The sequence below is a fragment of the Parus major genome, chromosome 3 (genome assembly GCF_001522545.3).
Source record: "Parus major isolate Abel chromosome 3, Parus_major1.1, whole genome shotgun sequence".
In the NCBI taxonomy this organism is placed as follows: domain Eukaryota; kingdom Metazoa; phylum Chordata; class Aves; order Passeriformes; family Paridae; genus Parus; species Parus major.
Window position 1 is genome coordinate 17094771 of NC_031770.1, and position 14253 is coordinate 17109023.

The 14253-nt window shown below is 44.3% G+C and overlaps 1 protein-coding gene across 1 annotated transcript in view; it reads left to right on the plus strand.

The window, feature by feature from the left end:
- The first annotated feature begins 992 nt into the window (after positions 1–992).
- Positions 993–14253, plus strand: part of LOC107202366 (calpain-8) — a 29942-nt gene continuing 16681 nt past the window's right edge. Inside the window, exons 1-6 of the mRNA XM_015623054.3 lie at positions 993–1291; positions 3499–3568; positions 11160–11278; positions 12396–12529; positions 12830–12998; positions 13869–13952. Coding sequence (XP_015478540.1) covers positions 1055–1291; positions 3499–3568; positions 11160–11278; positions 12396–12529; positions 12830–12998; positions 13869–13952 — 813 coding nt within the window. The 5' untranslated portion in view covers positions 993–1054. The remainder of the gene's footprint in view (positions 1292–3498; positions 3569–11159; positions 11279–12395; positions 12530–12829; positions 12999–13868; positions 13953–14253) is intronic.

Genomic DNA, 14253 nt, shown 5'->3' on the forward strand with positions numbered 1-14253 from the left:
CTTATCAGGGAGGTGTGGACCCCTGTGCCAGTACAAAATGGGGCTGCTAGGGTAGAAATGGAGTTTTTCTCCTACAAGAACAGGAACCACTGTATCCTAAAGTCTATAAAGCCTTTTGCACCCAAGGCTTTCTTTGTTTTCTGCCTGTAAACATTTTATATGCAGGAAACACCACCAGCAGACTGTAAATATGATGGGTAATCTCTCATTAGCTGAGACAAGACCCTGTTTTTATAGATGGGGATGTTTTAGTGACTTCTGCCTAAGGTGACACTGGAGAAGGGGTAGCAGGGCTTACCAGCTTCCCACCTATGTGGTGAAACAATTCCCTGGTTTTGGCCTAGGTCATGTTCCTGGGTTGTATCCTTGCCCCTGTACATGGCCAGCTCTAGCTCTGTTAACTTCACATCTCCTGTTGCTAATAAATTAAATTATCACTTCTTAGCACTTTGAGAGTACCAAATAAAGGGGTCTTTTAAAGAAAACTCACTGTTTAAGACAGAAGTGGTTTGAGTTTTCCCTAGCTTTTAAACTCCATGGCATCTCCACAGCCATGTAAGCTGTAGCAAAGATATCCAGCTTCAGGTTTTGTGGCTGCACAGCCCTCCAGCAGCATTGAGTCTGATTTCAGAAGGAAGAAAGGAGTTTTGAACCATCTTCACCTGGCTTTTTAAAGGGCTGAGCCTTAAACCTGACTTTTGGCACACGGAATGCACACAGTCTCTTTCTATCTAACAGGTTAACAGGTGTGCATGCAAAAAGTTCTCACTGGTTTCTTGCTAAAAGAGTATTTTAAAAAGGGACAGTAAAAAAAGCAAATAGCATGGGAGTAGCAGCAGTAGTGCCCATAATCCCAGCCGTGATGGCTGTGGTTCCCACCCGTCTCCCCGGTAAATTCTCATATTTGTTCTCCTGGTGCCTCCTCCCTCCAGGGCTGCTGGAGCACTTGGGGCAGTCCTTGGCTCCACCCGAGCCTGCTGCCTGCCCTAGTCACCTCCTCTGTTTGCCCTGGAGGAAAAGCAGAGCTGCAGCACACACTGGGAGGGTGGGCAGCATGTCCAGGGTCACGGCGAGGCTATGCCAAGAACGAGCAGCAGCGGACGGGCTCGGATCCAACAGGAATGCCATCAAGTATTTGGAGCAGGACTATGAAGCCCTGAAGCAGCAGTGCCTGCAGACTGGCATGCTGTTCAAGGATGAGGAGTTCCCAGCCTGTCCTTCTGCTCTGGGCTACCGGGACCTGGGACCATATTCCTTCAAAACTCAGGGGATAGTCTGGAAGCGCCCCACGGTAAGAGTGCTCTGTAACTGCTTGTTTCACTGGGTTCAAATCTAACCAAAGCCCAGCTGAACATCCAGGTTAAATCACTGGTGAGCTTAAATATCCTCTTGTATGTCTTTTTTCTTAATTATATCTTGCTTTACTTCCGTGGCAGAAGCAAGGTTGGAAAGGGGGTGGGAAGAGGAATCACCATCTCCTAAGCCTGCTATAAAGCAGGGAATCATGTAACTGCTTCATGGATACCTGCTTCATGGCAACCTGCTTTCTTCCTATCCCTCCCAACTCCAGAGAGCTGTAAATCCAGGGTGCAATCCAGAAATGGATGCAAAAGCCCCACATATATCCAGCTAGACCATGGGCTACCCCAGGGGCCATTGACTATCATTTATAACAGCACCCACAAAAAGGTCTTGCCACTGTGCTCCTCAGGAAATCAGGCTAATACGTAAATAGAATCCTCTGCCTCATTTCAAGCTGCCTGTAACAGTTAAATAGGAGCTGATTGGAAATGTTATTACCTAAATATGTATATCCTAGAAATGGCCTTTGATTCTAAGAAAGTAATTTTCATCAGCAAAGATTAGATGATGATTTTTTTATACAGTCACAAAATTAGGGCTTCAGAGATTTTTCTGCACTCTCATTTTTCAGTCATTTATTTCTGTCCCCACTTACTTCTCTCCAGTCATTCTGCAACATCAAGAAATATTAAAAACAGAATATTCCTTCCCCCCCCCATTTACTTTTCTCTGGTGGAGGAAAGAAGAATGAGAAGAACAGAAAATTTCAAGGCTTTGGACATCATTGTTTTTTCACCTGAAAAGTGAGAAACAGAAATCTGCGGGTTTAGTATCTCCTGGTTTAATAACCCTGGCAACCCCATTTATCCATCAGCACCTCACTCTGGCACCTGGATGTTTCCTCAACAAATACCATGGATGTGTTTCTTGGCTTTGCCTATCCTTGGAGAAGATCAGCCTTAGAAAACTCATTAAATTAGTTTTGGGTTTCTCATACAAGAGCATTGTTGAGGCTGCTGTGGGAAGAGACACAGCCACAAGCAGGGTGAGGAATAACTGAGGGCTGAGATCTGACAGGGTTAAATGTCCCAGCCCTGCCTGGCAGGGACCAGCCCTGGGACCCCCGAGGGAAGCCTCAGCTGTATGAAAGGTGCATGTGTGGCACTTGGGAGTGGCTCAGGAAGGACAGGTATCTGGGTGAGTAATAAATCATATGCAGCTGACTGACACCAGGTGCAGCACTTTGGAGAGTAAAGAGAAAAAATTACAGAAAACCTTCCTCTGTGTGGTGGGTCCACCTACTGCTGGACCCCTCTACACTGGACAGGAGGAGAAGGACGTAGCTGAGATGATTCCTATTGCTGGGAAGATTCACAAATTGGCTCTTTGTCACACAAAGAAGACCTGGGTTGTTTCTGTCCCTCCATGGGATGCTCAGAGCTGACAACTGCTGTTCTCGAGGAGAGCCAGTGACTGCCTAAACTGTCCTCAACTCTGCTTGCCAAGTTAGGCTTCCTATAAACTGTTCCTTGCTGCCATCCAGAAGCTCATGGAAAATTCTCCAAAAAACAGAAAAGGCTTTTGTCTCTAGAGAGACAATAATGACTTCCTAATGTAGGCCATGAGCTGTTGGAGAGCTCAGAGTTGGGGTAGGAGTGGCAGTCATTGCCATAACCCACTTGGCTGGCCCCAAAGGGCCAGGAAGAAAGGGGGGTTGTTGCTAATAAAAGCATTTGTGTGGTTGGCCTCTCAGGAAGCAGGGTCAGGGTGGGGGAACATCCTCCACACTGTTGGCACTGGAAACTCAGCACAGTCCCAGTGGTACAGGCAGCAGCCACAGTCACAAACTCATTTGTGCTGCTTGAATCAAAATCCCAGCAAGATGAAATAAGATGTAAACACCGAGGTGAATTTTCACCTCTGCCTCCACAGTAGAAAAAATTCTCAGTAGTATCACTGACAGTGCCTTGTAGCAAAGGGCATCAGGATTTACCTCAGAAAAACCCCCACACAGCCCTTGATTTAACAAAGAAATTTTGTTCTGGGACCGTGTTAATCAGACAGAGGGGAAAGGATGTATTTTTAAAGAAGTGTTCACAGGGTTTAATAGTTTTTGAGTATTGAAAAAAGGAACAAGAAAAGAGAACTTTTCAGACCAGAAAGGGTGATGCAAACTTTGAAATCGTGTCTTTTCAGGAATTATGTGCCAACCCTCAGTTTATAATCGGAGGAGCTACCCGAACAGATGTCTGCCAAGGAGAGCTGGGTACGTACAGTGCTTCTGAATTTTGTTTTGGAAGAAGAAAAAGAAATGAAGCTTCATTTAAAAATTCTTGATACATGGACCATTTTATTGGTTATCTCCCAGATATATCAGTAGGGAGGGACAGATACCCAAGAAGAGGACTCACATACCAGCACTCCTGAGACAGGTATATGTGGGCTTGTGAGAGCTATGTCAAAATTGGAAGACACCAAACTGTCTCCTGGAGGAAGGAAGTAATTATGTGGAACAGAAAACTGGTTTGCTTTTGACCTCTTAAGACAGAGGTGGATGCCAGCCTAATCATGGGAGCAGTTGCCCTGAGGCAAGAGAGTGGAATTGTGCCTATGCCAGCAAGAGCAGCTCCAAGGACTCAGGGGACAAGGGACACCAGGGGAGTTTGCTGCTGTAGCCTTGCCCTTAGGTTCTTTTATTTGGGAGGCAGAGCAAGTTCCTGCCTCAGTTTCACACAAAACAAATACACAACAACCAAGGAACAGAGCAGGAACTGGTTTAGTAGAGAGGTGGGGTCCGTGATTTGCCATTTTGTGTCGAGCAGGATGGTCCAAGTATGAGTTAGAAACAAGGACCACGTCAGTCAGAAAGAAATGAATAGAGAATGTAAACTTTGTAATACCATCCACAACAAACAAATTGTTCCAAGCCCTTCATGCTGAACCCTCCTTTCTCCTTGAACAGCTTTCATGTAGAGCTGTGAGTGGGGACTGGAGCAACCAGGAACCAGCCACACAGACGAAAAAGGCAGTGCTGCTCAGATCCCTGAATCAGGGCCTGATGCAGAGGAAGCATCTCTTAGACAGCACTCATCCTCTCCCAGACATCCATCATGAAAAACCTTCCTTACCCATTTTTCTGCAGTGCTTGCCTTTGGCTAAACAGAGCTGCAGTGCAAGTGGCCAGAAGGGAGCTGTAAGGGCACTTTATTCCCCCTCAGAGTAGCTGCTGCAGCAGCTGCCTTCCCTGCCTGCCTCGCTGATAAGATCCAGCTGCAGAGGACAGCAGCAGCAAACCCTTGACTGCAAAGAGAGGAGAGAAGGCTGAAACTCTTGTAATGAGAATTTGATAGATTAGACACAGAGAAATCAGCCTTTCTCCCTCCTGTGCTGCTAACTGCAGTACTCCTGACCTCACTGGTCTTCCAGCACATCCATTGTGCAAATGAGATTGAAACAATTTCTGCAAGTCGTTGGCGATAAATAATACCAGTGCTGCTCTTGTAAACACAGCACTATTAAAGCAATTGCTAAAAAATTCCCTGGTGTGTGGGCTTGTACTCCAAATGCTAAAAATAAGATGCCCAATCATATACTTGCTCCAGGATATTTATTTGGTGCATGCTGGAACAGAGTATGGGGAAATCACTTACTGTATTTCAGGAGAATGGCTCAAATAAGTAGTAAAAGCGACATTTCTTGTCACCTCCTATTTGGAAAGTTTCTATAATGGCATAAAAAAAATTCAAAAACATACACCTGAAGTAAAACCTCATTTTCCCAGACAGTTTACAAGCTATAGGACTGAAAAATACGATCTGTTCTTAAACTAGGAGAGGCCAGTGCATTATCTATGTTTAGCCTAGAAACTGAATACAAATCCTGTGAATCTGGGGATGATGCCTTGCTCAGGGTTTTCCCAAAACAGCTTTTGGTAAGCAGTAACCTAAAGGCTGGTTCTAAAAACTATCCCAAACCTAGAAGAAAAGCCCCAAAATCTGATTCTGCTATTATTAGGAGCTCAATTCGCTTTCTTGCTCTCTCTCTCTCACACACACACAAAAAAAAAAGAAAAAAAAAAGAAAAAGAAAATAATGGAAGATAATCCAATTTGTTTCTGCAAGGCTGCTTACAATTGCTTCTACACACACTGACCCTTCACAAAAATAAACTGCAGTCATGGGACTTCCCTTCTAGCCTTCAGGTATTTGCTTTACATTTCTGAGGCATTCTATGCTTTTTTGGTATTTGATCCAATACCTTGAATATCAAAGTCTTTGTTACTAAAACCCTCATGTAAAACACTTCTATTGAAACAAACCCTGATTACATATTTACATAAGTCACCTATGTGGCTGGGTAACACATCCTTTAGGGAAATACAGCCCATTTTTAATAATATTCTCTGACATATTTCTTTTCTTTTAAAAATAACACTGCAGGTCTGGGTTTATATGAACAAAAGGAACAAGAAAACCCAGAGCTGGTCTCACTCCATTAAACTTATTTCTTTGACAACAGTGTAAACTAGATGAATATCAGCTTGGGAAGTTTGATGGGGACTTGAAAGTCTTGAAATGTTTTAAATGTTCTTTGAACCATATCTTTTTGATAGCCTAGTAACAACCTGAAATTTAGTCACAGTCTTAGTTATGAAAGGTGACTTATGAAGTTTTCTTGCTGCTATCTGAATAAGTTAACCTGAGGACTGTTTGCAGAAGTTCTTAAGAAGTAAGCAGCATAAAATTTAATTTAAATAATATAAAACGTACTGAAACCCCCTCAGTTTAATATTAGCTTTCCAGATCCACACTATTTATATTCATGAGTTTCCTTTTGTTCTGAACGCCCAGAGGCCACTCCAGGCACGGCAGCTCCCAGGGCCTGGGCTGGCAGCTGGAGGAGTTCCCTGAAGCCAAGGCACCAGCTCACACCTGCCCAAGAGCCCACCCCACATGTGCTTTGTGCATGCCTTGTCCTACAGGCAGATTTGGGGAGATTACAGATATCCTGGAGAACAAACCAAAGCCTGGCAGCTCTGACATAGATCTGATACCTGTTGAGGGAGCCTTTGAAGTGGTTGTAGGCAGGAGAGAACGTAATAGTACTGGGCTTGTTCACTTACTTTGCTGTAGACATTAGTACATGGCCCTTCTGACATTCAATCCCATGGGCTCAGGGATACTGGAGATCCTGGTTCTACTAAATATATCCCATTGATATAAAAAATACATTCACTAACAACTCTGAGACCCCAAGGAGAAGAAAGCCTCTTCCTTTGCTAGTTTCTCCTTTGCTTTTCTGTACGCAGCTGCAGAACAAAATTAATTTCCATAGGAAAATCTCAGAAAGTCTTTAGAAATCTCAAAGCAGAGGCAACCTGCATTGCCATAAATCAAAAGCTAGTGGTTCAGTGCTTCCTTGTTGTCTGGTGTGATGACCCAGGTACTACAAGCTCTGAACAAGAGCTTCCTTTTAGCAGAGACTAAAGCTGAGAGTCAGAGCTGCTTGGCAATTCAGGATGCCACAGTACTGTGTTTGGATCCTTTCTGAACACCAGGCATTGCTGAAACAGCAACAAGCCAGAACAGAGTCAGGACAGAAATGCCTCTGTGCTGTCCAATGCATCCTGGAACCAGACACTTGGACTTTTGGCTGAAACTTGCCATCTCTAGGTCAAAGGAGAGTTTAGATGCTCTCTGTCTAGACACTTTGATGGTAGCTAAACAGAAACTGAGCACAGCTCTGGAGCAACCGAAACTAATCAAATTTCTCATTTATTTTATGGCCTCTGCAAGTGGAGCATGCTTGGGTAAACATCATCAATACAGAGGAGTTGCTGAGCTGCTGGGTCACCAAGGATTCGTTATTCGCTGCAGCAATTTGATTATCTCTGTAAACCAGGAGCTGCCTGGGTAGCACTGAGAACATGAGCCAACTCAGGACATCTGTGAGCAGCAAGGGATTCTATTTCAAGTGCACTAACAGTCAAATTCTCCAAGATCACATATGTACATATCTATCTATCTGTCTGTCTATCTATCTATCTATCCATCCATCTATCTATCTATCTATCCATCTATCTATAAACAGGAGATAGGCACAGCTAGGCTTCATGTTTACCCTTTCCACCCAAAACTCAAGGTCAGGATCACTTAAATTAAAAAGAACTCAACAGAAAAAACCCCCAAATTTTACTTTACCACCATTTCAAATGACTTCAGATCCAGAAATCAAGCTGGCTTTTTTTTCAGGACATTCAGCAGCAGCAGTAAACACTGTAATTGGCACTTGTTTGAAACTTTTGTTCATGAAATATGAGACTGAACAGAAGCAGTGATATGTGTCCATAAGGGATTTAGCCTTGCAGGGCTAATATTGAAAAGGCTTTTTTTGGTAAAAAATAGTAATTTTAATAAGCTAAAATGCTGCAACTTTAAATCCATATGGTAAGCAGAAATGCTTTTTGATATTGTCATTTTTCTGACTATGAGCCTATTTGAAATACATTCTAATTAATTGGTCAATCGGCCTCTTTTTCTCTCCCTCAATGAATTCACTTTTTAGGAATGGAATGAAATAGTTTCCTCACAGTGTGAAAGATTACTTATAACCTGCAGCTGAACCAGAACAAGTTTGAAGGTCCTACCACCTATAAGGTGCCTTTCTGGGGAGCTTGTGCTCTTGTGCTGTCCTGTATGCACAACCACAAGCTAAACTCTGAAACTTGCTGCTGGCAAAATGATGTTGAACTTTGAGAAAGGGAACAGGAAGTGGCAAATTGTACTCTTTTAGAATTAGTCATATATTATCCAGTAGGGATTAGAAGGGTTAGTAATAGGCCAGGATCCCATTACGATGTACAAGAAAGTGAGAGGCCAGCTGTGCCTCTCGTTTAGGCCCCATCATGGAAGCTCCTTCATATAGACAGATTCCTACATCCTCTGAAAGTAAATATCACAGGAGCTGGGATGTCGTGCATCTCTGCTATACAAAGATGCCCCCGAGCCATCTACATTCAGACACACTTCCATTTTTATCAAGTTGCTGCGCAGCAACCAATTCCCAGCTGGTTCCTTTTGGCTGGCACAAGTTTAGTCAAAGATATTGGCCCCCAGAAAGTAAGGTCTGGAGACAGGACTCTGCGGTGCTGGAGAGAGGCATGGCTGCTTTGAAGGCCAAGTTCACCACTGCAATTCTTCCAACACAATTCTTCCCAGGCATGCTTTGAGCAGGCATGCCCTGAAATGCTTCCCTGGAGGCCAGACTGCATTGGTGTGTTGGAGACAGGCAGCAGCACCCACGTCGCTCACTCTCCCAAGCGCTAAGAAGTTAATTCAAGCTGTAAGAAAGGCACCTTAAAGGATTTCATGCTGCATTTAGCATCCTCTGGGCTGAGATTCTGAAATTGTTTAGCTCTGAGGCAGGAAGTAAACAACATATTTAAGGAAACCCCCCTCATTTCATCAAATACACCAACATACACCATCCTCAGCAAAACCTGGAGTAGTTTCTCACTCACTGGCTCTAAAATCCTGGCCAGGATTTTAGGGGGAATTGTTCCAGATGTTGCACATTGGGACAGCACCAATTTGTCACGGCTGCAGACCTTCTCTGGTCTTACAGGGTGGAGGGACACAGCCGGAACACCAGGGACACTCACCTTGCCACCTTCTCAGAAATCATTTTCTGCACTTCACAGCATGCCAGGGACAGCCAAAGCATCAGAAAAATGAGGATTTCAGTTCTGACTTGATACAGCTTTTCATCTTCCTCCTCTGAAAATCCATTCCCCAGACTGATCACCATTATTTCTACCTCTTCAAGGAAAACAGAAATTATAACAGCTTAAGGCATACACTGTACCAAGTAAAGCCTCAAAGAAATACCTACAAAGCATATCTCAGTGTTCTCAGTCTCATTTTTCCCCTGGATCTACATTTTTTTGGGAGAGAATGTTCTTAAAGCCTTTTTTTTTGCCACACCTTATGGTCTTATAATTTTGCTTATTTTATATGTAAGTGCCTAAGGCTGGGAGGAAACTTCCAGGCCAACAAGTTGATTCTTCCTTGAGAAGGTTTTTGCTCATAGATGTTCTATAGTCTGAGGCTTCTGGACTTTCTTTTCTATATGCAGAACATCAACTTTTCCCTGTTTCCACTTTAAACATGTCACAATCCTTTTATCTCCTTCTCTGCAAAGGAAATATTATCTTTCAACTAAGAGCTCTTGCTTCAAACAGCTTTTCTGCAGAGTAGCATTTAACCTGCCTCACACTTCCTCTTCAAACTTCTCTTGTATAGGATGAGCAGGACAAATTTTTTTAACCTCTTCTCATAAAAAATGCAGGTGCATGGGGGAGAAGCAGGCAATCCAACCATTTGTCTGTCCCCTTCCAACGTGAATGCTCTTTTCTGGATGTGGCAGCCAAGATAAGGCAGAGAATCCTGGGGGGAGGCTCAAGCAGTACCTCTCATAGTAAGAATGGATTTTCCCTCCTCTTCAGAAAGACCTGGGCTGCCACAGCAGGTAGCAATACATCATATTGTGTGGTTTTGGACCCACAGTGTGATCAGCCAGCTCAGGTGGTTACAGGTCATCACACCAGGGACCCTCCTTTACAGAGGTTTCTCAAAGCAGCTCCTTGGAGCCATCTGGGTACCTCCCCATGGGGTGCAGGCAGCAGGGAGCACCTGGCAAGTCCCTTCATCCTGCTTTTACACTTGTATTCACCATGACATTAAATCATAAATCCCAAGCCAATATAAAGAGTTAACTGCTGCTCTAGGATGTTGAATCTTGCTGCAGGTTAAACTTTTTCCTTGGTTTCTCAATTTGCCTACTTCCTCTGAAGCAAGAGCTGGGATGCCAGCTCCTTCTGCAGAATATGCATTCGCCAGAGGAGCTATGTCTTGGCACAGATAATCCTCAGGAGACCAGGAAAATGTTAATACCTTCAGAGCAGTTTTGTTTTGCTAGGCTTTCTGCACACCTCAGAAATAAAACAGAATCACACAAGTTCCTCCTGCTGTTTGCAGTGTGCAAACACCACTGCATTTCCCAGGGGCACCACCTTTGGTGTGGCAGAGGCTTCTGCTTACCCAGCCTCCAATCCTCATAAACCAACTCAGGTAACCAAGCCAGCAAACAGCTCCAGCTGCAAGGCACACAGCCTCCAGGGAGGGATGAACAAGCCCAGCCAAGGCCAAAGAAAGGACTCTCCTCCTCACAAAGGTCCCAGGAGACTTCAGCTTCCATTAGACTGCAAATGTCTGGCAATAGCTTTAAATTCAAGTTCAGACCTTCAAAGAAAGTGCTGAGGAGGAATAGGCCCACAAATTCCCTGCTATCCATTGAATCTTCTCCAAAAGATAGGAAGTCCCACCATCCTTCTATCAATCCAGAACTTTTGCCCTCTCCTGGACATCTTCTGAGGCCTTGTCTGTCCTAGGTGTGGTGGCTTGAGCCTACTTAAAGTACCACAGGTCATTAACTCTGTCCTGCCCAGCCATGCTTTGCAACCCACATACATCAAATGCCTTCTCCTTCTGGCTGTGTTCTTGATCATCTCAGGGCATGAACAAGCTTAGGTAAAGCAGCTTGTTTTCACAGCTTCATTACAAAATCAAACACAAACTGGACCATTGAAATTACTACCCTGGCCAGCCTCAGAGGCCCCAGGATACCTGTGTGGTTTGGGTGAGTGGAAAATGAACAAAAGAGAGAAATAACAAGAATGGATTTCTGAACCAAGACTGAGTCTGGGGCATAGCTTTTACTGCTGGCATTTTAGTCCAGGTGAGAGCGTGACTTAATGGAGTTATTAATTAACTTTTCTGCCTTGTAATGTGTGGTTTTAGGTGACTGCTGGCTCCTGGCTGCCATTGCATCTCTCACTTTGAATCCAGATATTCTGTTCCGTGTTGTTCCCAAGGCTCAGAGTTTCCAGAAGGACTACGCTGGAATCTTTCATTTCCAGGTACTTGTATAATCAGGGATTGAGGATTAAAAAAGGAAAATGCTAGCATTTAGCTAGAAGTAGCTTTTTTTTGTTGTTGTTGTTTTGTTTGTTTGTTTGTAATACGTGAAATAACAGTTACAATGTGAACATGAAATTCATGGGGGAGAGAGAAAGAAAATAAAAACAGAGTTAAATTAATGTTAAATGAGACCTGCTCACTGGTGAGGTTCTGCTGTCTTACAGCTGATGGGGCTCTGGGGAGTTCTGCAGGTTTTGTAAACTGAGCTGAACCATCAGGCTGCACGAGCCCAGACCAACTTCTGTTGCAGCCAGCTATGGAGGGTGAATTCAGTCTGGTGTGGTTCCTTCTCCTTCCTCCCTTTCCCTCCCTGCTTTGCCTTTATGTGCTTGCCTGTGGGTCCAGAGTGTTGGGATTTAGCCAACCTGCTTTGACTGGAGGTTAGGCTCAGATAGGAGCAGTTGTGGATTCACCCTGCTAAGGGAGCTGTTCTGGTGAGGACAGAAGCTTTAGAACACATTTTCTAGACCTTCCACCAGCTCACCTTTGAGCGCTATGGTGTGAATTATCATCTCTCCTTTCAGGAATGCAGCAAATCCTGGAGTAAACATTTCCAGCTTTGAGGCCAAAATTTAGCACTAGCAGTGTTTCACGCATTTCCTAGTATTTTCGGAAGGGATTAGCACTATTGAGCGTTTCCCCTTTAGATGACCTCTCCTTACAGGCATTTTCACAGGCATAATTTTTTTTTTCTTTAAGGTTTGAGCCTTGAGATAGTTCAGAGACTCCTATCTCCATGCTGGCTTTCTGGGCTGTCCACCATGTAAACTCAGTTTACATGTTCAGACGGTGTTTTTGATGCTATGTACAACAAGATGCTGTTAATATTTCCTATCAGCAAAATGTGATGTAGCATTAAGAAGCCTGCTGAATGATCCACAGAGCCGGGAGGAGTTTGTCTCTGTTACAAAGGAGTGGAACCCAGCATGGGAGTAAAACCTTACAGTGGCTTATGCAGGGGGAAGTGATGGCAGGTGAAGGGGTAGGAGGATGGTAGCATGGGGCTATTATGGGCACACCAGCCTCCATCATCTTCTCCTTTCTTCTTTCCCTCAGTTCTGGCAGTATGGGGAGTGGGTGGACGTGGTGGTGGACGACAGGCTGCCCACCAAGAACGGGGAGCTGCTCTTCGTGCACTCGGAGGAAGGCAATGAGTTCTGGAGCGCGCTGCTGGAGAAGGCCTACGCCAAGTACGGGGCTGGGCAGGAGCTGTGCCCCTGGCTGTGCTCCTGATGGTGGCCCAGACCAGGGGTGTCAGACACAACACACTTCATTCTAAGGCAGACTCCCTCCCACCCAGCATTTACAGTTCCCTCTGGGTCCACAAAGGGTGTTGCCAACTGTATTTCCAGGGGCTTGAATTTCCTTGCCCCAGGTCACATTGACCAACCAAATTAAGAGATACTAAATGATAAACCCTTCTTTCTGTGGTACCTTGTCCTTGCAGGTGGAGATGGACCCTCGTGTAGCTCTTGTCATTTCTCCTCCAGGTTGAATGGCTCTTATGAAGCTCTAGCAGGAGGGTCCACTGTGGAGGGCTTTGAGGATTTTACTGGAGGCATCTCTGAGTCCTATGAGCTGCGGAGGGCTCCTTCAAACCTGTACCAAATCATCCAGAAAGCCCTGAGAGCTGGCTCACTGCTTGGCTGCTCCATCGATGTAAGAGGCTGACAAAGCTTTACTCTCCTTGCTCCACTTCTCAGGGCTCTGGCTCATACTGTGACAAAAGCCCAGACCAATGTAAGATATAGGTAGGAAGGTCAGATAATAAGAGCAAACTGAATTAATGTAAGATCTTTATTGATTTCAGTATCAAAAAATTTGGACTAGGTTCTAAATAACCGAAGCTCATCATGTCTCCCTATTTACATGACAGCATGTGATAGTACTTGGAGCTGTGAACAACATACTGGTCTTCTGGAACTCCATTCCCTGAATATCTTTTCTCATTCAAATTTTGTTTCAGCTCCAGACACTCCATTGCCAGAGACAAGCTCACTGAGACACTTTGTTGTTGCCTGTTGTCTCATTCTGGCTTTGGCTTTCAGTCCTACAGATTACTGACACCTGTAATACAACCATTCTCAAGTTACAGATGATGTTTGAGCATGTTTTGGAAACTTCACACCTTTCACATCCTGTTTCATTATCTTGCTTGCATTGTGGCGTTTAGAATTACCAGAGTTCTAATTTTGGTATACTGAATCTTGACTGAGACAAGCTAAATCTAAGTCCATGTGAACCTGTCTTTGCAGGTGACTGGGTTTGTCACCTGAGCTGGGAATTGGATTTAGATTAAGATTTCATTGTACATCCTTGAATTTCTTCTGTGCTTGGACTGCATATTAAGGGGCATGAAACTGCAGCTTTTGCTGTGGATCTCACCTTAATTTAATATACTTTGCATCAAGAATATTCGTATTCATTGTGCACACCATTTTGAATATCTTCCCTCATATTAATTTGCTTATGAAAGCTCAATTCATACACAATATATAATCATAAATGTGCATTCTTTCATTGCTCCAGATAACTGCTGCAGCTGAAATAGAAGCAATCACAAGTCTGAAGCTGGTAAAAGGACATGCTTACTCTATCACTGGAGCAGAGGAGGTAAGGCAGCCTCTCTGGGCCCATCATTCAAACCAGCTTGGGGTTGGAAGACTGCAGTGCCTTCAACTTTCTGATGTCTTTCAGTGACTGACCATAAAAATGTTCCCACCCTATAGACATTAATACAGAAAAAGGAGTACCTGTAGTACTCAGTCAGGCTGGAAGCTCTGTACAGGTAGTGGTGTGGAGCACACTGTGCAGTTTGCCACTTGTATGGTACCCACAGGCTGGGGTACAAAACGTAAAGGTGGGCTAAGCTGTTACCAAAATTCAGGGTACAGGCAGCCATTCCCCACGTGTT